This window comes from Siniperca chuatsi, linkage group LG7, assembly GCF_020085105.1.
Source record: "Siniperca chuatsi isolate FFG_IHB_CAS linkage group LG7, ASM2008510v1, whole genome shotgun sequence".
NCBI classification, from domain to species: domain Eukaryota; kingdom Metazoa; phylum Chordata; class Actinopteri; order Centrarchiformes; family Sinipercidae; genus Siniperca; species Siniperca chuatsi.
This window is the reverse complement of record NC_058048.1, coordinates 11,728,738-11,754,844: the sequence shown is the minus strand read 5'-3', so window position 1 is coordinate 11,754,844 and position 26,107 is coordinate 11,728,738. Positions and strand designations below refer to the sequence as shown.

General features: G+C 40.5%; 1 protein-coding gene and 1 long non-coding RNA gene across 4 annotated transcripts in view; one reads left to right on the top strand and one right to left on the bottom strand.

Annotated features, from left to right (window-relative positions):
* Window positions 1-485: 485 nt before the first annotated feature.
* Window positions 486-26,107, bottom strand: part of LOC122879537 (WD repeat-containing protein 49-like) — a 29,194-nt gene continuing 3,572 nt past the window's right edge. For 2 of the 3 annotated variants that reach the window (XM_044203754.1, XM_044203755.1), the window contains 15 exons: window positions 25,490-25,663; window positions 24,895-24,978; window positions 24,546-24,638; window positions 24,169-24,340; window positions 21,010-21,177; window positions 18,215-18,363; window positions 17,342-17,575; window positions 16,271-16,435; window positions 13,772-13,887; window positions 11,819-11,949; window positions 6,813-6,899; window positions 6,521-6,628; window positions 4,924-5,114; window positions 2,403-2,600; window positions 486-1,471 (listed from right to left, as the gene is read on the bottom strand). In XM_044203754.1, the coding sequence (XP_044059689.1) occupies window positions 1,220-1,471; window positions 2,403-2,600; window positions 4,924-5,114; window positions 6,521-6,628; window positions 6,813-6,899; window positions 11,819-11,949; window positions 13,772-13,887; window positions 16,271-16,435; window positions 17,342-17,575; window positions 18,215-18,363; window positions 21,010-21,177; window positions 24,169-24,340; window positions 24,546-24,638; window positions 24,895-24,978; window positions 25,490-25,663 (2,322 nt within the window). In that variant the 3' untranslated portion in view covers window positions 486-1,219. The remainder of the gene's footprint in view (window positions 1,472-2,402; window positions 2,601-4,923; window positions 5,115-6,520; window positions 6,629-6,812; window positions 6,900-11,818; window positions 11,950-13,771; window positions 13,888-16,270; window positions 16,436-17,341; window positions 17,576-18,214; window positions 18,364-21,009; window positions 21,178-24,168; window positions 24,341-24,545; window positions 24,639-24,894; window positions 24,979-25,489; window positions 25,664-26,107) is intronic. The other variant, XM_044203756.1, reaches the window with a different exon arrangement.
* On the top strand, window positions 20,107-23,844 carry LOC122879538. Its single transcript, XR_006378727.1, has 3 exons — window positions 20,107-20,231; window positions 22,923-23,026; window positions 23,304-23,844. It is a non-coding gene; the product is annotated as an uncharacterized LOC122879538 (long non-coding RNA).

The window sequence follows — 26,107 nt, the reverse complement described above, 5'->3', positions numbered from 1 at the left end:
CTTGTTTGCTAATTTTCCATGTTGTTAGACACTTCTGTACTGACATGAAGGCTACTGTAAAATATCCAAATTTGTTATTTTCTTATGAAAAAAGCAATAATCTTTACTTTGCAATACTTCGATTCCTTTGAAAGTGCTGAAAAATGAAGTACAAAAATACTTCTTTAAATGATCCCTTCACATCCCGTTTGGACAACAAATACATCAAATGACAGTAAAGTGTTTGTGAAAAAAGTGTTTTGTGCCAAAAATTTGTATACATAACCAAAAAGTCAATGAAGCAAGGAACCAAAACTGCAAGACTGCATGAAGACAAATGGACCACAAAACTGTCAGAGGCTGGGTGCTATTTTGTATCCTAGTTTGGTGTCAATTACTCATTAACCCTGTCTCTCCTGGTAGCTCCTGTCCAGTAAACTGCCCACTTTTGGGTGAGTGACTGCAAATACAACCACAGGATCAATAAATACAGTCCACACACAAGATATTAAAGGCTTAGTTTAATGATTATAAAATGTCTGAGTTCACACATCATTCATTCACAGTATTCATTCAGTATCTGTGACATGAACATATCACAAGTCAAGAAAACCAGAGAATCAAAACCTCTAATGTATGGTGTCAAGCCTATGTACCAGCCTGAAGCTTCTCCATTGGCACTGAATGGGAGACTGACTTTGAGAACCCCAGTGAAGACTTTCACTGACCTTTAAAGTACAACAGTGCATTCACTTCCAAACCATCAGGCACACTCAGGAATTCCCAGGAAAATAATGTTAAATGTGATCTCTTTCTGTTCTCTAAGCATCAGTAAAAATACAAGAACTGGGAGCATCACAAATGCTATTTCATTCTTTGCCATTGTGAAAGGCAGTCATGACTATTCATTGTTACGAACCACACTGTCCTGAGGCATAGAAATAAAATGGGAAAAAGCTGCAATTTAGTGACGTTTTTCTGACTCAAGTTCTTATGACTACATGACAGACAATGGCCTAGTTCTCTTAGTGCAACTGTTATGTCTGTTTTTTAAAATATAGTTTTGAGTAAATAATATCAAGAAAGACTTGCCAAATACTTTTTTAAACTTACAATAAAGGATTAAATGTTTCAGTTGTTCCTCTGAAATCCCACTCAAAGTCATGGCAGACCATCTTAAATACCTACGGGACGATTCAAAAACACTGCACAGCTTCACCAGACAGCCAGACCAGACAGTTCACCTGGATAAAGGTTTTCTTCTGACCACTCCTGCTTCCATCCCACAGTCCTCTCCCTCGTCTTTTATCCCCACCTTTCCACCCTCTGCAGAGGTGTCGGGTCCTGGGTCAGGGGGCGTCTCACTGGGAGCTGGAGGTGACCTCTTCCCGCCCTGTCTGGTGTCTTCTTGCCCTCCGTGGTCTCTCTGGTCCCGCTCTGGTTCCTGCTGTGGGTGCAGAGGTCCAGGTCTCTGCAAGCACCACTGCTTCTCCTACAGATGACGGACAGCAGTGAAGACAAGAACAGCAGGAATATTTGGGTTCAGCGTGAGTGTGCTGGTTTGCGAGATGACCGTGTGACCGCAAGGTTGCTACTTTGAATCAGCAGATTAGCTGGGGTCATGTGGATTTGAGGACATAAACATGCAGCCCAGTCTCCCTGAGGAACTCTCATCAACTGTAGTGGGAAGCTTTTTAATGTGAGTCACTGTCTCTGTATTTTCTCCTTGCTCAAAAGCAAATTCATAATTAACAGTGTATCCTTTGATAACCTGATGTGCTGAATTTGAATGTAGTTTTTTATTTGCAATTCACCTCTGATAAACATTACACAGACAATCTATGAATCCAACAGTATCTAATGAAACAGAAATGTGGCATAATACCTCTTAAAACATTCAAAGTAACTAATCAAACAAATAGATTTAAACAGCTCAGTTGAATGTGTTGCTACACAGAATATGTACAGTATGTACATGTACATGCATGTTTGCTTTTATTCATGCATGTTCTTCTTTGGGATGTGGTGTGTTTGCCTGGCTGTGTTTGTGTGTCTGTGTGTGGGCCTGAGGCAAACTGAAATGAAGCAACATTCAGCAGACACCGCCACAGGCTAACTTAATATGGGTCTCCTTTGACACAATCACACACACACACACATACACACACAGGGTTTCACATCCATTTCGTCAACTGGATACTACCACCCACCAGCACGCTGCAGAGTGGGAGGTTAGGCTTTATCAGAGCCAGCCTGCACCGCTGTACATTTGAACTGCGAGGATCTGAGACCATTACCTTGACAGTGTGGTGTTGAACAATATCTCTGCCATCCAAAACAATTTATTTCAAACATACAGGTTATGTTATATAATTCAACGCTACTGCAGTGTACTTAAATGGCCTGTATGTATGCTTGTGTACCTGGCCAAACAGACCGATGGTATCTCCAGGCAGGTAGCTAAGGGCCACACTACAGTCTGATGATGCAGAGAGAAGGAGGAGTCTATCGCCATGGAAACACATCTCCAGGTGAGTAACACGATCAAGGTGTGGGCGGAAACTACACAGTAGTTTTGGAGGTTCTTTGGTTATTCCGTCATCTGGCTCAAGACAATAAAGCTGAGGGACAGATGAGCAAAGCAGTGGATTACTGAATTTTTCTCTGTGGATGTACAAAAACATGCATTTAATTTACATTGCTGTAAGACTGCTAAGACCTGCCCTCCTCAGTTACTGTTTCTGTGCCTGTCAAGCTTTCTCTCCCACCACATTCCAGTACAATAGCATTGGTGGCAGATTTACCATTCAAAATTCTTAATTTTAAATTTTTATTGGCGACCGTAGATTTTTCCGGATGAAATGACAACTGTTGCTAGTAGATTTTATTATCTGTAGCTAGCTAGCTAATTAACGTAAAAGGCTCTTCAGTATTCACTTGATGGCTACGATATGCTAAAAGAGTAAGCTAAAGGTACGTGTCCTTGAAAAAAAGTCAGCATCATCACTAGCTGATGATCCATGTAGAAGACTGAAATAAAGGATCAGCATTGTTCTTGTACTACGGAGTAGAGATAGTTAGCTCTAGTATTATAGTATGATAAGGAAAATGTAAGATCAGACTATTATTTAATTCTGACATAAGCCCTGTTTGGACACTTAGCTTACAATATAAAAAAAATACATGGGCAAGGAAGAGGTTAGGCTTTATTATTAGTATATTATATATATCCAAGAGAGAAGGCTTTGAGGATTAGGACTAACAAATAAGTTTGGCTGGGGTTGCTGGAGTGTAAATTCCCTAATTCCAATAAAGATCAGGACTGAGCTGCCAATGTTACCCTATTCTAATACCATCCAGGACCACAGTGGAGAAATACTACACAGTGGCCATTCCAATCCTGAACAGGGCATTTTCTAACGTAACCCATAACACAATATAATGTAACGTTAGCTAATGATAGTCTCCTTGGCCTTGGAGATAACATTACGTTAGCGTTACTACTGTGGTAGTAAGCTAGCTGGCTGCATGCTAACGTTTATAGCTTATGTTACGAGCAGATAAACACACTGTTTCATCCATTTCTTACATTTTTGCTGCTGTGTTTTTGGTTTTGGAAAAGTGATTAAAAAAAAGACACCACCCTCCAAACTCTTTAGCTTCAACATGCATAGAAATTCAAAGCTTGACAGAGCTACTGTGCCTATTTACAGGTGCTAAGCTGTTTGCACAATCACTGTTCGGGGGAGGGGTTAAATAAACTAAAAAAATAAATCTAGATGGGAAAAAAATTGAAACATGACCTTTGGCCATATCTGATTTGCTACAAGAAATATTATTGTCAAAAACATATAGTACATTTATTGTAATTAACACAAATACTTTATTTGGCATGTTGTGTAATACAGTATGTAAATAACTACCAAAAACTACTGCATTATGGGTGAGACCTGGTACTGAACTGCAAAGTCCTGTGTCTAAGAGCACAGCGCTGTGCAATCGTGTTAGTCACCCAGCTGATTCCAAAGCGTGCTCCAAACTTGCCGACGGACAGGATTTCTACCAGAGCACTGAGCTTTCTAACTGCTTCAACTCTGCTACATATATACATAAATCTCCATAAATTAAACTGGAAGCCAAATGAGACGCACCCATTTGAATTCATCCCCTCTTATAAACTGTGACAGAGAGTTGAGCTGTGAATATTGTGGCAATAATTCCCAAGAGGGTGTTCTTTTACTGTGATTATGAGCATGACAGTGATGCAGCTACGCCTTATACCAATGCCGCGATCTAACTCTTCATAATCAGAGTCAAAAGTCAAAAGGCCTCTCTGAGGTATCAGAAACTCTACAGCTACCAGACATGTGTTGTGTATGTAAAGTGTTCACATGCTGAAGTGAAGCTCTAATCAGCTAACTTGGCTGAAATTACTGATAATTTTACTTTAGTCTTTAATCATTTCATCCTCTTCTAGTGGAGGTGATTTGTACATTTCTGTTTTTTAAAAAGAGAAGCAAAATGCAAACAATACTCCTCTCATTCATTCAAACTGCCTCTACAATTTTAAATAAAATACCAAAGAGGATGGGGACATTACCTCCTTCTGCTACTATACCAGTGGAGATTTTCTAAATGATTGACTGGTCTGGTTGTACTCTAGCAAGCTGGTGGGGCTTCAAAATGACAGACAGTGCTGTCATTTTCAGAGTGAACAACAGGCCTGATCTAATGGAAATATTGAGGTTCACTCTCTCTTCACTGTCTACTACTCTTGATCTCTGTCCCTCCCTCTGGCTCTGTGTTCACCAGTCTCTATCACTCTCTCTGTCTTCATACAGTATACACAAATGTCATGGTGACATGCAGTTTCAGTGTGAATCAGTGTGGTCCACTGCAGCTGATGTTCAACATATAGTGCATGTGTGTGCAACAAACACCTACCTGAATGTCCCACGTCTTGAGTGTTCCCTCCCTATCAGCTGTGACTAAATATTTTCCACAGGGGCTGACAGTCATAACAACAGACCCCAGGTCTCTGTTGTGAGCTGTGAACTGTCCCATCAGACTGCTGTGGATGGTGTTCCAGAGTCTGACCACACCTGAACCTCCACAGGACACCAAGTCTGCAACACCTGATGGAAATGAAGGCAAATACATGTTAGCAATAATCACTGCATGGCTTTTGCAGAAGTATGTGTAGGGTAAGTTTAAAATGCAAATATGTAGCATCAATAGCACAAACACTGAACCACGGAAAATCCTTAAAAACTGTGCAGTCACTGATGATGTACAGATGTTCTTATTTTAGACAGCACGGCAGGGAAGTTAGGAGCAGATACAGTATCAATGGAAGAAACAGGTCTGACCGCCCACAGACCATCAAGGGGCCAATCTCCAGCCAGAGGCAGTGATTGTACATCCAAAAAATAGACAGTGCCTTAGCCAAAATGATGTCAAACTCTCTGCAACAAAGCTTTTTCCTCAACAGGAGAGCGGATGCTCAGATGCAGAGTCAAAAAGCGCCGCATTGGTTTCATCATCACAGCTGACCAGGTGTTAGGGAAAGTTTTGGCTGGAAAATGAGTCGGATCTCTCATAGATACACTGCTCTGTTGACAACAGCTCTGTACTGCTAGACGACGGCTCAGTCAGTCTGAGCAGCAGGCGTAAAGGCCAAGCAGCTAAACAGCTACAACAAGCAGAAGCAGCAGCTACTGTAGGAATAACACTGAGAATAAATAAAAGTGGAATAAAAACCCAAGCAACCACATAAAGTAAACACATAGTTAAAATAAAGAAAGAAAGAAAGAAAAGTAAACTTCAGAGCTAGATTTACTGCATACGGAAAGTAGTTAAAAATTGGAAAACAAACTCACCACATCAAACAATCAGTGATGTGTAGCTACTGTACAGTAACTTAGCACAGGATACCCGAAGCCTTACTGTCCTTGTCTTGTGTAAACACAATACACACAATGTGAGTAATGCGCACGTGTGTGTGTCTGTGTATGTGCAACTGTGTATTTCAACAGCAAAAACAAGGCTGTATATGCAGTGTATTTGACATTTAAAAAAGGCTTTTGATTTAGAACTCTTTCAACTCTCTAAAGTAACTTCACTGAGTTTTCATCAACTGTAACTCTTCATATCGCAGGCTCTCACATAACAACCACAGTATGTATTAAAGGCAAAATATACTGTATGTTTAAATAGGCTTTGGCCTTGAAACAAAAAGGCAAAATCACCACCTGGTTTCTGAGTTAGGAAAGTTTTATGGCTATAATAAAACTGGCAACATTTTTGGGGCAAGATGACATGTTGATTTCAGCAACAGTGTGACTCAGGTCAAAATACAGAATACAGAATTTATTTGGGTAAAAAGAATTTGTTTTGTAATCACTGCTTTTATTTTGGGATGGCTCCTAAGGCGATGTTGCCTGTCATTGTCACTCAAACATTATGCAGTGTCCCATATCTAACAGAACCTATTTTAACAAATGAACCATCCTCTAACGTTGATAAGGATTACACCTTTTACCTGTAGCTGCAGCCGCGCGTCCTGGTATAAAGAACAATCTAGTGATGCCAATAGAGTTATCAGAGTCTTCTTTGCCATTCACACCAACATGAGAATTGGGGAAATGACCTAGAAAATCAGAGTTGAGCAAACAATTGAAAGATATAAGGAAATATATGTACATAAATAAGGAAAGAGAGACAGATCACAGGCTGAAGAGCAAGAAACATTTACTTTACAATTGCAAAATAAAGTGCTGTTCGTTGAATTTATTTGCATCTGTGTGTGAAAGTGAGACCTAGCTGCTTCTTGCCTTCTCTGTGTTCAGCATGTGGCCGCAGTTTCCTCAAAGCTTTTTCTGTGCTGATGTTCCACACTATAATCTCTCCGTCGTAGCTTCCTGCACACATCAGAAGTGAGGCGAAAAACAAAGTGCAAGCATGATAAACACGTTAAAATCGCACATAGCATTTTGGCTTCGATGAATATGCTGCAAAAACTGACAGGCTTTCAAATTAACTAAGTCCATTGAAACAGAACAATGTCACATTTTCAAAATATCAAATATCAACAAACAACACAAACTTTCTGTCAACACACACACTTTGACTTTCCTCTTCATGCAAGCCACTTTAAACTACTTTAAAGATGATAAAGCTCAACATCTGTCCCCAGCTACCATCTGTTCCACCACTCAAACCTTAACATTCACCTCAAGAGAAAGTGATTTGTGTGTGTGTGTGTGTGTGTGTGTTATACATGTTATTCATATAAGGCAGGAATCTCATCAGGTGGTTCAACAGTTGAACAGCAGGCGTTAACGAGATATGTGAGGAGTATGTTTGCTATGGGAGGTGTGTATGTGTGAGCAATAGGAGGTATAAAGTTTATGAGAGTGTGGGTCGCCTGCATTATTCATGCAGCCCAGGGCCAGCTTCTGTATTTCAAGTTACTTTTATCATGCCGTGTGTGTGTGTGTGTGTGTGTGTGTGTGTGTGTGTGTGTGTGTGTGTGTGTGTGTGTGTGTGTGTGTGTGTGTGTGTATGACAGAGACAGAGCGGGCTAAAGGGGGTGAGAGTGTAGATATCTGCATCATCTACACAAAGTTGAGCTTTAAAATGGAGCTTATTATCATCACCTTCATTAACTTTTAAAAGTACTCTAATACACTCAAACCACAGTTTTAAAATCTGGTACCTACCTTACCCACAATGCAACTTGACTGCTGACAGTTTGGTTGGAGATTTGGGTGTGTTTTGCTTGCACTGGTTAAAGTAGCCTCAAGCCGCTAGCCTCCAGCAGAAATAAGGAGCAGGCTACAGAGGTCTGGTAAGCTCACAACTCCACACACCCAGATTTTCTCTCATTTTAAATCAGCCTCAACCGACAATGACTCAAGTGACATCACTTGAGGATATTCATCAGACTTCACAGCAGTGGTACTCAGTGAGACCTGTAAACACACTTTCATGTGTAAAATTGGTGGAGTTCCCCTTTAACTCACTAACTTGTCAACAAAGAAATTTGAAATATGCAGTAATATACATACATACATACATACATACATACATATACACACAAACACAGTACTATACTATATATAGAGCATCCTCTGCTTGAAAAAGATGTCATTGCTGTCATTCAGAATTCTGATTTCTACGCTTGCATTTCCATTTCTATAACATTTTTGGCCATCCATCAAAGTTCAGATGAATTGGTCTTTGGTCGCTTAGAAGGTGTTCAGCCAAGGAGGATTAAGGGATCCGAGGAGTCCGAGAATAGTGAAAAGGGGGAGGTTGTGACTGAAGGAGGTACACAGGGGTCCTGTGTACATGTACCTTCTGGGTGTGTGTGTGTGTGTGTGTGTGTGTGTGTGTGTGTGTGTGTGTGTGTGTGTGTGTGTGTGTTTGACAGTGTCTGTGTGTGAGAAGCCAAGCGGAACCTAGCGAAGACTCTGAATATGGATGAGGAGGCTTCAGTCCCACACCGGCCAAATGTTCCTGCTGCAACTTGATTCAACTTGAGACACAAACAGATGCATGTACACACACATGCGCGCACACACATAGTCCTGAGCATGTGTGTGCCCAACAGAACTTTAAATTGACTTTTGTCACTGGTGGCCATGATGCCGCCACTGCTTTAACTTGGCAGCACTAGCACATAATTTGGCAACACGCATGCTTTGATGTGAAACAGCATTACTCACTGAAACCCTGAAGAAATATGCTGGCAACTGAAACGAATGTGTCATTGCTTTTAGATGCTGTCTTTGTGCTCGACGGATGTGTAGAAGAAAGAATTAGCAAAAATAGTTAATGTGGAAAATAACAAAGTGATAGTTTACGGCCACCTCCACACCTAAGTGTGGAAACGTAGGAAAATTGGGGCGTGAATGTGATTCATCCTTTTTTCACATTTGCCCTAAAGGCCAGAGAAGGAGAGAGAGTAATGCACAGGATATTACAGCACAGGAGGAATTTATGAATGAATTACATCATTTTATAATTTCTTTAGTTGATCTGGATGTACCTCTGACAACGAAAACCACTCCAACTGCAAGGTCACAGGTTTAATACCCACAAAGTGGTCATTAACAAGACGCTGGTTTGATATTTTGTCTTTCTTTAGGAAACTATCAACTCTACGCCAAAGATATTATCAGGTGAAGTGCTGCGGTTTAGCTTATAATATAAAATACTACGAGATAAATCATTTGCATTCATCCGACAGGTTGCCAAGACCTCAGGAGGCATCAATATTGTGAACCGATTGGCTGAGTGACAGAAAGAAATCACAGATAAAGGGGGATTTTCTTGCAAACACTCTGCTGGCGAACTGCAAAACATTCAATCATAGCTTTTGTTTAGTCAATTTCTTGCATCAACTTTTAACAAAAAGGATTCAGTGATTTGGTTTAAGCCCAAAAATGCAATCACACTGTCACATTTCAGAGACCTACGCAAATAAACACACCTTCAAACACACCAACATAAATCATTTTATTCTCTCTAGCATATACAAACCCCCACCCCTGCAGCCGCACAACAAACACACACACACACACACGCTTGAAAGTACTATGTCTCATTTCCCCTCACTCCCACTGAGAGAGCTCTAATAAACATAATTTAAATTGGGCATTTGGATTAAATTGGAGGTGGAGGGTGCAGTGAGGGGTTCTGTGTGTGTGTGTGGGGGGGGGGAATGCAGCAGGCTAACTAGGGAGATGAGGTAAAAAATAAACAGAAGTGAACAGGGAGTGTCAGTTAGAGACTGGAAAAAAAAGAGAGTTAGTAGGCAGAGAGGAGCTGAGCATGCCGACAAAGAAATTGCAGAGCGAACTTTGAAGAAGTTTCCAAGTTCAGAGTAGCTCCTGAATTGTGCTTTTGTTCCAGCTCCAACTATTCATTTCCTTCCAAACCATTTCTCCCTCCAGCTTCGAGAACACCCACTCTTATCTACCTTTCCACCTCCATCTCTCACTTTATCGCTCTCTATACTTATCTCTGAGGTTGATCCGTCTCAAAAGGCCAGAGAAGGTCTGCAGTTTGTGTCTGCGCTCTGCTCACACAGACTAGTAAACTGAAACTGAACTTTCAATACGTGAGCCAAAGTAACAGAACTTCACAAACTGAAGAGCATACTGGGGAAAATTGGGTGCAGAGTGGTTGTAGTTTGATGGTTATAGTAGTGGACCAGTGACTGACGGATTGCTAGTTCAATCCCCCAGGCAGAAAAAGATAAGAATGTGATGAGTGCTGAGGCATCTTGCTGGTATTTCAAGAAATGGGATTCCACATAATCATAAAAACTGTCAAAATAAATAAATAAATAAATCATGCGCACAAACATTGGAGACGAGTTCCAAAGATTGTACGATCTCAGAAGTGGAATTAAAAAAAATACAGTGATTGAAAGAAGAGAAAAAACTCCTCGTCTGCTCTTTCATTAGCCAGAGGTGCTTCTGCATTTTAAAAAGTGTTGGGGAGATTTTAGGACTCTATACTCATTTCACATGTGTGAGTCATTCCCATTTCATACCATTGAATCCATGCAGTGATCAGTTGGATGATCACTTTGATGGTAATTCTAGATCATTTACTGCAATGTATAATTTTTATAATCTTTTTTCCTCTAAATGTTTTGTGCAACAACACTACTACAAAAGGAACACCCTCAGTGAGGTAATAAATACAGACACAAAAACACCCACCCCTGCTGGTCCAACCTACTACTAAAACGAAAAAAACAACAACAACAAGACAAAAACAGAAGAGGAAATGTGTTGGTCGGAGTAATTGTCCCTCCAAGCTCTCTGTGGGTAATGCTTAGTTTATGGTTATATTACCAGACAGAGAGAGATTGGAAATTAAAATTAGAAAATACAAAGAAAGACTAGGAATACGTAAAATGAGAAGTGTTTGTTTGCATCTTGACAAATGCTAGCACTGAGCAGAGCACTGTATGTGCTTTCTATCCTATATACTGCTTAACCTTTCCAGTTCACCTGCCTTTACAGCTCTAATTAAGAATTCAATTAGGAACTTGTCAATTAATAGGCTCTAACATGTCTAACAAGGTTTTGGCCTGTGGTGGAGGCAAATGTCAGCTCAGAATAGAGAAAAGGGCAGCTGTTGTTCCTCTGAGGAATAAAATACTGATTTATGAAAATAAGTGCCAAAAAAACTTCTAAAACACTGTATGTTTCAGCACTGTGGCTTAAAAGGCCCACAGGGAAGAACTCTGACTTTAAAGCGTCTGGCAGACCTGCTATATATTGAAACCATACAGGGAGTTTCTAATTAGATCATTTTCAATTCCCTTATACCAGTTTTACTGTATTTATAGTATGATTATTGTTTGACATTTAACCAAAAATGCTAAAATGCCGGGTGTTCACGAACTGTTGAGTTGTAGTACACACTCATACGGGCTCACACACAAGCACAGTTGTACTTTTGATTGTGAATTCTGAAATATATTAAGTTTCTTTCTGCCCACACATGTGCACCGACACACACAGAGCTTTTTCCAGCAGAGACAGACATGTGGAGCATGAGTGCTTTGATAACAACACCACTTACTTTAATCAGCAGATAACTGCTCCCAGTTATTTTTCATTTGACTGAAGTTGGGGTTCTAGCCTTTGTTTTTTTCCCCCCATTTCTCTCTCTTTCCTCTACATGAGCCCTCATTCTTAATTTAAGTCATGAAAGCGTAATTTATAAAAGGACAGAGAACACACAGAAATACAGGCGGGTGAAATTACCATCATCTTTACATTTATACTGTTTGTATACAAACACACACACACACCTGTGACCAGAGTCTGTGGAGGCTGGAATGCGGCACAGAGCACATCACTGCGATGCTGAACTCCTCCCTTCCACTCTGACGGTTCAACAAAAGACTGCGAGAAGGAATGCAGACGGAAAACTGTTAACATCCTGCAGAGACACAGAGAGATGGTGGTGGTGAGAAGTGAGAACGGTGTAAACATACACAAACCTCAGACTTTCTTTACAGTATATACAGTATGTTGATGTACAACCTGGTTCATCAACACACACACACTCACTCCACTTCAGTTCACAGTACATTTTGTTAATCAGGACTGGATAATATGTGTCTTATACATTATTATCATCATCCTCATTACTAGTAGTAGGAACACAAGTAGTGGTAGCAGCAGTAACAGTAGAAGAAGTTATAGTAGTAATATTAGTAGTACAATGTGCACATTGCTAGATTAAAAATTGACATTTCAATTTAAATCTGGACTAATTACTTTCATATTTCCCACCCTTATGGAAAATTTTGCATTTTCTCCCTTTTGGAGCAATTCTTAAATAGACTAGACTAGTAGAAGCATTAATAGTAGTAGTAGTACTTCTTCTTCTTTTCCTTTCGGCTGTTCCCTTTCAGGGGTCGCCACAGCGAATCATGTGCCCCCAATCCTCCCCTGTCCTCTGCATCCTCTTCACTCACACCAATTAACTTCATAGTAGTAGTAGTAGTAGTAGTAGTAGTACACGTGTGTATATGACAAGGTTATATAAGGAGACTGTAATTTGAATCTGGACAATTTTCCCACATTTTACACCATTTCTAAAGTAGACAGATTATCACCAGTAGAGATGTGACTTTAACACATTTTAGTTTGTCATACGTCATTGGGACAATGTAAGATTACTCCAATATAAATTCTATTTTCCCTGCTGTAGAGTCAAACTTTGCTTTACACATGCTATGCATCAAGACAGTGTTCGTAATGAACATCGAAACTGTCCCTTTAAACTACAGTGCTACAGCAGACATCACGCATATTCATCATCTCAGAAGGGTTTTTAGCACATCCGCAATGAGTTATACTTCTTTAATCTTTTTCAGACTGCACTTTTATTGTTGTGAAGGTATTTTACAAGTAATGACAAAATGATGCACTATGGTTTCAAACAGAGGAATATGTATCTATCAGTGGGATGTGGATATTTCCACCTGCATGAGATCGTATGAGCAGCAGAAGGCAATAGGGCCTTGAATTAGATGCCATGCGACACAGCACTATATGGATTAAACTGTGGTCTAGGTGGATGTGAAGAAACTGGAAATTATGTGAGTGATGAAAGTCATAATGGCAGGATTTTCTTTTTTTACTGCTGCTGATCTGTCGTCTGTGTTCTCTTTACCACTGTGACACCCCAGAGAGCAAGAAAGTGTGTTAGTGTGTGTGTGTGTGCGTAGAGGAGAGAGACAGACAGAGAGAGAGAGAGGCAGTCGTATAACTTGATGATAGCACACTGCTGAGTTCAGCTCACTGGGTGTGAAATGATGATGATGAAGATGAAGAGCAGATGTGATGTGGGTATACAAAGAAACACACACACACACACACAAATATAGGTAGTGATACTCGTTAGAGTCCAGATGTCTGGTTGGCTCAGAGTCGTTGGCAGGCAGAGGGAGCAGGAGAGGACAGATAGTTTAAAAAAAAACAAAAAACACACACACACACACACACAGTGTTTCTCACATACACTCATACTCACTCTGACTCTTTGACTGGTGCAGTCTCTTTCATACACAATGTGCAAACATACACAGTCTATGAGGATGTTAACTGCATCAAAACACCTGATAATCAACCTGGGTCTTAAATTTGCACACATTTTAGTTTTTCAGTATTGCACATTGTGTTGTATTGAATATTTATCACTGTAAGTAAGCAAATAAATAATGATCACACTTAAATACACACATCAACAGTACCTTTCCCAGCCAATCACCAGTATACTCCTCTTCAGCAGCAGGACCTGTGAAATCTCCACAGCCCGACCCAGGCCGGCGTTCATTCTGTGGAGGCAGCGGCCATTGAAGTCCCACACCTGCGAAAGACAGCACAAATGACACTCAAAGTGCTATCACAACACCAAATGTACTTCATTTCAAAGCACACCCAAATGTCAAAAGAGAACACCACTCAACACGCCATCTTCATGTTTCTTAGGGCGTGGAAAAGAAAGAGGTAACAGAAATAGCAACAATTGTATTCACTTTTGAAAAAAGACCAACTGCTTATTTTTGTTTTGAAATGAGAATATTTTTTGGCCGCCCAGGTGAGGATACAAACTATCAAGCTACTATCCTATTGTACAGCCATCAAATATGACAGCTCAGGTATATATTTTACACTGTCTGTCCCATTTTGCATGATGACACAGTTTGGATCTGTGTTTCAAAGAAACACTGATTGGCCCAATGGGAACGCTGTAATTAAAAGGTCAAAATTTCAAATTCTGAATGGCCCTAACTGCTACACCACGGGTTCAGTGTTGATGAAAATTGAAGAGATGATGCATCTTGTTACTAATTGGCCCAAGGGGTGCCTGCTTCTTCTGCTGAGGATGACTTGTGTAGCTGTTTCAAATGGCACTGTGAGTGCATACCTGACACTCCTTGCACATGGCTGTATTCTGACAAGGGCTCATGGGGTCACAGAGCTGATGTGGTTGATTATATTGATAATAATATGCATAATTACAATTATTATTTAAATGCTTTTATCTGTTTAGAACAATTGCACTAAGCTTGGAGTCATTAAGCAGTGCTTAAATGTTTGAAATACCAACCAAAGTTGAAACTCAAAAGGAAAATAAAAAGCTGTGCAAGACACAATTCTACCCACATGACTGCATGTGCACACACACATAATTAGAGAAGGTACATACAGAGCTATAACAGCTATAACTTTTTCTAAAACACAAAAATGTGAGCAAACACTCATTATGCAAAGTGTCAACATGCATAACCAAACACACATGAAAAAGTAGCTGATTGTATGCCACTTCTGTTTGAGTGGCATATGCCGATATCTTGATTATTTGTATGCTGGTATGTTGCTTGTTTTCCACTGACACGTAGCATTTCCTAATGGCAGGTGCCACTGGAAACTGGTATGCCACCACTGTGGCTTCACACCAGTACCGCCCCCTGACACGTTTGCAAAATTGATGCAAATATTCAGATTTTACATGTGCTGCTGTAAATGTGTGTTTTTTTTTATTTTTAACTGTTAAAAATTTAAAAAAGGGTTAGTGGCTGGTAAATGCTGGGAGTGGGAACAAGCTAACAAAGGTCTACAGTGCCCCCTCCTGGCAGATGTAGGAGAATGCCCTTACTGCACACTCGAAACAATAAATAAACTTTATTTAATAAACTTAATTACAATGTTGGCATTTATAGTAAAACTATATCATTTGCAAGGCTGAGCCACCGCTAGTGAGCCAACACTAGAAATTGTGTCCATATTGGACGATTCGGCACCTCACAGTTTACATCCAGGGCCAACGTTCAGTGCAAATGGCCTTGCAGCCATTTTTTCTCAGTGGCCACTCGCGGTATTGCAACGAAAAATTCCCCTGCGGCCCAAAAAGTATTTTCCCCATAGGCCACCATTGAAAAAAAAGACGTCTGTAAAACTGTTGACAGGACACCTCAAACTGCAAACAAGGTCAATAATGACTCTTTCTATTATGAACTATTGATCCATGGAGGTTTTATATTTGTAAATCTTTCCTCGAGCCGAGAAAAGCAATTAAAAAAATCTGTGACGCCATCACAATGTCATCCAGGGGGAGAAACACTACTGCACATATTCAGTGGGCCGCATACCCTGGAAGTAAACCCGAGAGCTAGAAAACTTTATTGGCAAATGTGCCAGACGAGCAATTCTCATTGGAATGAATAGGCGCCATTTTGGGGTCCGGTATCCAGTTCTAATAATACATCCATGAGCTACACCTGCAAGCAATTTTTTTTTTCCTAGGATGGCGAAGGCATGACCTGCCCTACTCTGCCTCTTTTGGCTTGCCCTGATATTCTTACCCTAACCAATCTCACTCTCTTGCCTAAACCTAATCAACCCAACCAACAAAGGCAAAGAGTACTAGCCAATCAGAGGCAGAGTAGGGCGGCTAGTAGACTTCACAATCTTAGGTACAAAAATTTGGCCACCCGTAACTGACATGCACCTCCTCAAAAATTTAACTACATGTCGTGTCTACAGTGGCAACGGAGATACCACATCAAGTTTCTGATGCCGGTGTAGACTGTATATAGTGCAGACAACATTAAGCACACTGAAGAAATGCAAAGAACAATGTATGGGTTTCGGTGGAGCTGAGGATAAATGGCAGAGCTTTGTTTCTGGCTGCACCCCTGTTTAATTTTGTCAACAACAACAAGTCAATGAAGTGTCTGTCCACCTACTTTGACCTCTCCGTCAGTGCCTGCAGTAAATAGCCGGGTCTGCGTACCATCCAGGGCCATGGTGGAGATCTCAGCGTTGCCATGGCACCGGCGGAACTGCTTGACCTTTTGGCCCGTGTCAGCCAGCCAGCAGATCACAGAAGAGGCAGAGTCACTGCTGACTACCTGCAGAGAGAGGATATCAATCATCAAAAAGAGTTGGATCCTTTTTATGCTGTGAGAAAGGCAGCTTCCGCTATGTAATGACTCTCACATAGCCAAACCATTCTCCACACTTTGTTACACTTTAAGCCACCACTGAAGAAAATATGCAACAAATGCTGCTGTCAAGTGGGAATAAAAGCAGGGAGAAAAAAAATCAAGAGTGGATTTTAAAATGAGAGATGTTCATATTGGATGCATTAGCTGTTTTATTATTTGTGTGGTGTTCCCACACTGTGTGGGAAGCTAATGTCAGCTGTGTACATCTGTCATGGAGTGGGGCATGGGGGCAATAATGACACATACGTTTTTTGTTTAGTTTTGTTTTTAAAAAGGTAGAAAGTATTATTTCTCTGAAACCTTTGCTGGATTTAATGTGTGGGTTATATCAAACTGTATCAGGTGTTATCAAAAAATACAAAATTTAGCTCCAGCAATATCATGCCAGCATTCCCAGACGTTTAATGAAGTCAGCATATTTCGTGATATACGAACACATAATTGTTTGAAGAAACTACTGTAGAATGGACAAAACAACCTCACCTCACTCAAGGTCCATTTAGTAGCTGTTCTGTAGCTTTTGATCATATGACATGATCTTCATCAGCAGATGGATGAGAACAATGGACAAGAGGTCCTTAAAGTGCTCAAAGAAAATGGAAATTTGAACATCTACATTTTCAGGACAAGTAGACAAACTCAGCATGTGATATGATCAAAAGCTCCAGAACAGCTAATAAATTGAATTTGAGTTGAGATTGTTTTCAGCTCATCTTTCCAAAGTCAAGAAAACTTTCAAACTCAACTATTGTAGAAATCATCAATTTCTGAGTTTCCTGCTCAGTTAATACCTTTACTTGACCTGCATACCTGTCTGAACAGACTATTATACAGCACACAGGTAACAGGGTGTTCGTGGCTGCTGGTCCTCTTCTCCTCCTTCATGGTCTCCAGCAGGAGAAGCAGGCTGTTGAAGGAAAGCATCAGGAGTTGATGCTCCTCATTGAGGAACAAGAGGGTGTGTGTGTCCTCCTGCGTCGTTGGGAAGACACCGGCCAGGCGGTGAACACACAGCTGACTAGATACGTCCCATAGACACAGGACCTAGAAAGTGTATGAGTAGATGTATGTAGGGGTAGGAGCTATATGAATCACCACATTATCATAATTACAGAACAAATACAATCATTGCCAAGAAGAACAGTTATTCTAGCAGCCTCTGCACAATGTTACAGAGTGCCACTTAGTCAGAATTCACAAGAACTCTGCCATATTGATTTATGGCACAAAACAAGACGACTGTCGCTGTTCCAAGAAGTCTTCCAGAAGAAAACTGAGGTAAAGCTTTCAGAATTTCTTGCAATGGCAGATGGTGTTTGAGCAGAAGGCAGATGGAACATAAATCACTTCTAAAATATTCATTATCTTCAGAAAAACCAGAGAGAAGGCAAACATGCACAGTGCTGCGACAGGGAGAGGAAAAGCAGCGCAAGCAGCAACATCCTCTTTGCATCAGAAAGAAGAAGAGTTTAAAGGGGATGTGGTCTTAATTAAGGCTACCAATCATCTGCACCACGTTCTCCTTCCTCTGCAGTAATTATAGAAAGGTATAACAATTAATATTACAATGATATGAGTCTTTATCATTACATTATCTTTTCTAGCAGAGCGCTGCACACAGAAACACACACACACACACACACACACACACACACACACACACACACACACACACACTCCTACCTTATCTTTGGAGTAGCTGAGCAGTTGTTGCTTGGTCTGCATGAAGCGAACTGCGGTGACAGGGCTTGTGTGTCCACTGAGTGCACAAACTGGCTCTGAGGTCACAAAAGGGTTCCACAGCAAGACCTGATGATCCACACCTGCTGTGGCTACAACCAATCAGAATGTCCCAAATTAGCAGAGGCGCTAACTGTGATTAATTACAGGAAACCATACTGTTTTTAGTCCCCCCACAACCAATTCATTGTTCAATGAGGCATTTGATAGTTTTGATGCCTATTTATGCTTTTGCGTATGCATAGAAAAGTATCGTTAGGTATTTGGTTTAGTTCAATAGAAGTTCTGCAGATCCATTCACAATTTTTAGATTCTTTTTAGCCATGCCAACCAACCAAGGCACATAACACATACAATACATACACATACAATTTGCTGTTGAAAACATGTTTGGACTTTCCCCCACTCAAATTGAGAGTCCAAGCATAGAGGGTGTTGTAGGGCTGGGCAATTAATCCAAAGGTTCCACCAGCAGTTGTAAGCGATGAAATTAACCATGAATGTCCAGGCTAACTCCTGATAAATAAAACGACTCAGTAAGAAATGCAGCTAGGGGCAGGTGCAGATGAGAACGAGCTGGCACACACAAAATATTTCATGTCGGCCATGTGGGCACTTTGGTTTCACTCAACACGATACAGGACAAAACAAAGCTAAATGCAAATACTGTCGGAAAAGCCTCATTGGAAGAGCTCAGTGCAGTGTGTGTAATGATGACCAATTGGGTCGCTCTGCGCTGTCGACAGGGTGGCGCGCAATGTCCACTGGGTGGTGGCGCAAGTGGTGTCTGTTAACTGGATAGGTGGTGTACAGTTTGGGTGTGGTTTTGAATGAAATGGCTCTCCATTTGTGTGGCGAGTGTGCGGGAGAGTGTTCAGGACAGGAAGGTGTACTGGACGTCGGAGCTGTGTTAGCTGTAAACACAGACTATATAAAACATGGACGTAGTGTCTGTGACGTCACCCACAGGTTTCTAAAGAGCCGTTGTGAATCTCAATCTTGGCAGTGCCTGACTCGGGCTAATTCAAAAATGAGCAAAGAAGTGGAGCTGAGGCAGGCTGAGTGAAGCCTGGTTGATGAAACCACCTAGTGGCAAGCCACCTGAGAGGGCACCCACCTGTCACTCAAAGTGGCCACGTCCTTAATTAGGCATAACTTTAAGCCTTAATATAATGAGTTATATAAAAATGCACCCCGTACAGTTGTCATGAACGTGGAAATCAGCTAGAGACCAAAACCAATCTGTAAACATGTTTATTTCCGCTGTAAAATTGGTCATTTTAACATGGGGGTTAATAGGGATTGACTTGCTTTTGGAGCCCGCCCCAAGTGGCCAATCAAGGAACTGCAGTTTATGGCACCTCTGCTTTGGCTTAATGTTTCAGCCCCGGTGGTTGCAGCTTGGCTGTAAACCATGAATGTAACAGTGAATGTTCAGTATGAGCTACAGTTTGTCTGAAAATAAAAGCAACAGCTCCTCAAGAGCCACGCAGAGTTCCTGAGTTTTGTTTACCAGCAGCTGAATAGTGCAACAGGGAGTTTAGCCCCAAGGTAAGCTACAACTTCAGTGTAGAGCTTTAAAGGAGCTATATGTAAGAATTTTTGTTTAAAACATTCAAAAAAATAACTAAAATTATCAACAGAATGTGAAGAAATAACAGTTTTGACGTTATGTCAAGAGATATCTACTGAAGTTAGCATGCTAACCAGCTAGCCTCGGCCCATCCTGTCTCGTAATAGCACTTTGTACCTCAAGAGGCGATAGTGAGTCACTTTAGAGTACAGTCTGCCCTCAGTCCAATATGAGAGGATGAAGAAGTACAAAGAAAGAAGACCACGTTTGGTGGCAAAGAAAGAAGTGATAGAAATAGAAGCTAAACAAGAGTCAACACTGGCATTGTTTTCCACCGCTTGAGTAAAGGGATGAAGTTGCTGAACTCACAACGTTTCATCTAGACTGGTAAATAAACAGCTGTTAATGCTAATGTTGGCTATTTTTGGCTTATAAAGGTAGCTAATTGTATAACGTTACTGACAGTGTTAATGTTTGCTAAGTTAGCTGTTTGTTGAAAGAAAGAAAGACTTATGGGAGGGACTGTGCATTTCTCTGTATTTTGTGGACACCCCAACTTTCTGGTGATATGCTGCCCCGAATTTGTTTGGACTATGATTTCGACAGGTGGCATTTAGCACCTTTAAAGCAGTCTCTTAGTACAGTCTGGAGGCCGAAGCAAGTCATTTCAGACACAGCAGTCTTTTTCTCTCTCTCCATACCCTTAAACCACTGAGGGAATGAAATAACACAAGTGTTATTCAGATCTATTTATAATATTAATCATTGTGATAGTCGCAACAATGTAAAATATAGAATATTTTCGTTTGATTTTCCTGTTTTAGCAAACAGATACTTCTACTACAGAATATGTTAAATGCTACTCAGTCATAATCCGTGATTTTCTGTTTATTTTCTGTAGAAAGAATAAGAGCTCCACTGTGATGATGGAGAATGTGCACAGGTGTATTTAATAAGTTAGTTAGGTAAATGTGGCAGTTGATTGTGATATTGATTTTAGGTGATATTGCCCAGCCCTAGGGTGTCGTATAATGTACAGATTGCAAGGCCCTCTAAGACAAATTTTAGTCTATATAAATAAAACTAACTTGAGTGGACATGTTGATGATAAACACTTACTATTCACTATCACATCAGATAGTGAATAGTACATATTGGTCCCCACCTATTAGATTGAGTCCATGGTGGTGGTCCATGTCCCACACACCCCTCTTTGTAAAGAAAGAAGTGACTCGTAGACTCCTGCTTTCCTTTTCCCTCCAGCCAATCACCATGCTGCTCTGCGGCCTGGTGCTGCACGACACAAAGGCTTCCAGTGAGCCCAGGTAACGTACTGCAGGAAGCAGGAAAGAGTCAGAAAGTAAATTAGGTGTAACAGATACTGTAATTAGCTTTAGTACATTTAGAAAAGAGTGAGTAACACTGAGAAAGAACAAGCCTGCTGATGATTTCAAGTCTATTTGAAACTGGATGTGATGAATACAGCATATAAGCAGACAACTGGGCAATTCAATTAACTTTTTCTCCTTTTTCTCTTGTTTTATTGTTTTTTTTTGTGGTTCCTGTTTACTCTGGTAGTCATTATAATTGTAAATCTATTGTTTATGATGCATCAGCACTGGTGAGACAGCTGGATTCAAATGTAGAACTGCAAATTATTTTTGCCTGTAACTTCTGAAAGTACAGATCACCTGGTTACATTGTATTTTTGTTGTGTCTGTGGTTTGAGACACCCCTGGAAAACCCATGTGTCTTACAGAAATATCCACATACCCTGACTTAAATAATAATAAGTTATTTATACAGCACTTTTAAAAACAAAGTGCTTTACATGGTTGAACCAAGATTCAAACATTTCAGGAGGCAATGAGGACTTGATGAAGGCTTTTGTTTGGCATTTGTGTCCTTTAAAGTGCACAATGAAAGGGCCTCAAAATGATTGCACAAGGCAGAGGGGTCGCACTGTAGCGAAGTATCACTGGTGACATGGCCAATCTGGAGTTTGGAAGAATGTGTGACAGAGCAAAGAGAAAGTCTCGATATGACAGAGAACAACAGACCGCATTTAATAAATTGTATATCTGCACAGATTTGATCTGAACTTTTTCTGCAATAATGCAGCAGAAGTTACTAAATTAGTTTTAACCCCCCAACAAATTCAATGTAAAACAACATTGCAACATGTTTTGATGATGACACACTGTTGATTTAATTTCTTCAAATTAGATACTTCATCGTGCTGATGCCAAAATGCTTTCACTACCAGAACTCTGAAGGACATCCACTTTCTGAAATGGCTGTGCTAAATGTGCACTGACCGCAACCCTGCTGTATAGTAAACCAACCAATCCACAGGCGTTCAGCACAGCATATAATTAGGCCGGTTTGATTTGCTCACTGGTATTACAGAAAATGTAATGGATCTTGCATCACCATCTATCTCAATTAACACTTTGATTTAGAACAGCTAAATTGGATGCCGCACGTCTCCATTAGATGCTGCTTAGCTTTCAAATACTGCACAAATAAGTGTGGGTTGTGAGATGGCATGTGACAGTCGCAGGTCAAAGATCGGCCGCATAGCTGGGGCAAATAATTACGTCTGATTACATTTCATACACCACATCTTTTCTTCCTCCTGTGAATTAAAAGATCAGTGGATTTTCAGACAGTGTCGCATGACTCATCATTGATTAATGAGGCCTTCTCTTTCTCACTGACACACTCAAATCATAAATCAAATTATTTGTGATGCAGACCCAGATACATAACATCTGCTTTAGCCAGTGATATATGTAATGTCACAGTATATAGACATCAAAGCAGATCTCTTTTGTTCTGCAACTAATCACTGCACATTTTGGGAGATTTTACCTACATGCTGACATTTATCCTTAATGTTCTTTTTCATTTCTTTCATCACAACATTATGTGGATATGTTAATGCTTTTCTCTCACTAACACACTTCCTACAGCTCTCCTTCCTTGTCCTTACGGGTCTGTGTCCATCCCAATTTCCTCTCAATTTTCCTCTGTGTTCCACCACCCTCCCCTGTCTCTGCCCCGGTGGCCCGTAAGCCCGAAGGTTTTGAGGTCTGGCTAACCAGCCATGTCTAATGGAACACAGCCCACTCATACTGCAGGGTGGGCAACTTCAAAAGAACAGCACCAGCACCCCAGAGGTATGCAAACACACATATACACGCTCACACGTTCCCTTCTTTCCTTTCTCAACACACGCATACACATATATACACACACACAGCAAACCTTAATATACACCCTCTCTTGTTGTTTCACATGCACGCACACACACACAGCCTGGAAAATTTCAATTAACCAGCGCTTTTAAAGTTTTGGCATTGTCTCCTCTGTTTCCCCCTTTTTTGCTTTCCCTTTGTTTTCCCATTTGTTGTGCTTATTTATATGTACTTTATTCTTGTTTTCTCCCTTTATCAGGATCTCCCCTTTCAGCCAAGCCAGTCTCAGAGTGCTGCATCCGCTGAATCACTATCAAACAGCCGAATGACTCTTCAGAGGGGCTCTATACGAATGATGCAATCGAGATACAACTAAGCGACCTCTTTGTTACCGAGGCTGAGCTGAAGTGGGGAGTCTCAGGAGGCCAGACCTCAAGCCCGTGACTTTATGCCAATAGTCAAAAGTCTGGCTATGCAAGACTATAAAGTGGATGACTCAGGACTCACTGCGTGTGTGTGTGTGTGTGTGTTTGTGTGTGTGTGTGTGTGTGTGTGTGTGTGTGTGTTTGTGTGTGTGTGTGACACAGACACACCCAAGCATTTCCATGGTGTTGCATAAGCCGTTATTACAGTGATACTGAAAAAGTGAGCAAGCAATCCCAGCTGTCAAGGTGAAAGTGTGTGTGCGTGTCAGGTATCCCTGACACCCAGAGTGTATTCTTTGTTTTCTTTCTCTGTCATCTGAGCCACTGATTTTGTATCCTTGCATTCATTCTGTCCAACTAATAAAAGTTAGTGATTTAGAAATACCAGCTTTCTGATATTTTGGCATGTTGGAACACATCTACTATTGTAGGCTCTTTCTGCTGGCCCCTTCATTTACATACAATATGAAACATTAGATGTGTAACCGGAGAAGTTTGGGTTGAGACAGCACAATGAAGAGTGACAGAAATGATGACAAAGCTACAACAAAGACATTGTCATGTGCATTTGTACAAGTTCATTGGGCTATCATCAAAGAGAGACTGAAAGAGAGCTTTGTATCTATGTTTTTGTCTCATGACAGCTCATAAAAATATAACTTTTTTGTGTGTGTGTGTGTGTGTGCTTGTATTTCCTACCTTTTCTAACCCAGGCAGGCGTGTGTGCTTGGTGTGTCACAGTGTAACAGGAGCGATGCTTTCCTTTGACCACCTCGTCCCATAAGATGATGTCTGCTGAATCTGAGTCCGTCCTCAGACCGAGTCTCTCAAATAGAGAGATATGAGCGGAGGTAAAATATAAAGCACTGACCTGGGATAACACACACACACACACACACACACACACACACACACACACACACAGAGAGAGAGAGAGAGCAGAGTTATGGAACAATGGACTGATAAACACATACAGATGATGCAAAAAAAAGAAGACTCCTGACAATGTTCTGCATCCCTCCTTCTTCCCTTCCCTCTTCCTATCATTTCTTTGCTTTTCTCTATCTGTGTATTACCTGCCCTCCAATGTCTCCGATGGTGAGGACAGCCTGGTCTGAGTGAGAGGGATCCACCCAGTAGTCTAGACACCAGGGAGTGAACTTCAAACCCTAGAGAAGACAAGAACTGGTGTGTACAATGTTGTATTTCATATCCATCTACACTTTTCTCAGGTTATATTATATATACTCTGGATGCTCAATATCCAGAGTGTAACAGTAGAGGCTAATATGATGATAGAAAATGATAAAACCAACCAAAACATTAGGAAAAAAAAGAAAGAAAGAAAGAAAATAATATATCTAGTACATATATATACTGTATATTGTTCTTTTACCAGAGGAGGATTATTGCTATAGATGTTACCTGAAGTTTATACTTGCAGCTGAAGTCCTGTTTAGACAGTATGTCATAAAAACACACCTCCTTACTTGTGAAAGACACAGCTATCTGAGAATAGGGGAAAGGGAATGAAAAAAGAGTTTATCAGAAACAAATTAACAGCAATTCAACTCATCAACATGCTATAATAATGATTTAACAATTTCCCTGATTGATAATTAATGCATACATGCATGCATGTAACTAGAAAATCTTCATGTGTGTTATACAACAGAATTCTGTCACCCACAAATCTGTAGATTAAAGAATTGCTAATTAAAAAGTATTGATCAATAATTTATGGTCTTATTAGTGAAAGATGACCAAATTATTTTCTGAACATTATGCAACAGCTTACCAAATCCACGGATCAATCATTAATTGATTGAGTGCTTGTTTACCTCTGTGCTGTACGATATCTGCCCCAATTGAGACTATTTATTAGTAATTAATTGAACAACATTTGTTCAGTTGTGTAAACTATGCTACATGACCAAGAATGTGCCAACACAAGCAGGACCCAATAATTTGACTGATTGATCGATTGTTTGTCATGTGACTTTTTATAAGTGAAAGTCACCTTGTGTGCGTTGTGCAGCAGCACCATGTCTGTGACCCACAGGTCTTTGGGTGTGACTGTGCTGTTTTGCAGTCGATGTGTGTGCAGCAGGGACATGTCCTCTCCGTCCCGCAGCCCCACTGTTCCTCCTTTACTCACAGTCAGATACTGACCTGAACTCTGCAGGTGCAACACCTGGGGAGACCAGAGGACATCACAAAGCAACATTCAATCCCGGACAAATATACAGATTGGGCAAAATAACAGCAAGATTCTCTACTTACATCACACTGTTGTAAAACTGACCTTCAGAATAGCTTTAATGCTCTTTGTGATGCTGTTTGTAACATTTTAATGGAAAGTTAATTAATAAAATGGAGGCTACAGCCATTAAGATTAAAAATATTTCAGCTTTAAGTATTTCCTTTCCTTTCTTGCTAATCTTTAGCCATAAAACTACACTAGAATAACTCCATTAAACACAAGCTCCTCCCTAAATCTTCCTCTTAGAGGAGTGAGTGCAAATGAGTAGTGCACATTCTTCTGTCCTGAAACCAATAAAACAAAAAGGATTAATCAATGATGCCATTTTATTAGCTAAGCTACAAGAAAAAAAACTGATAGCTGCGGAAAAACGGC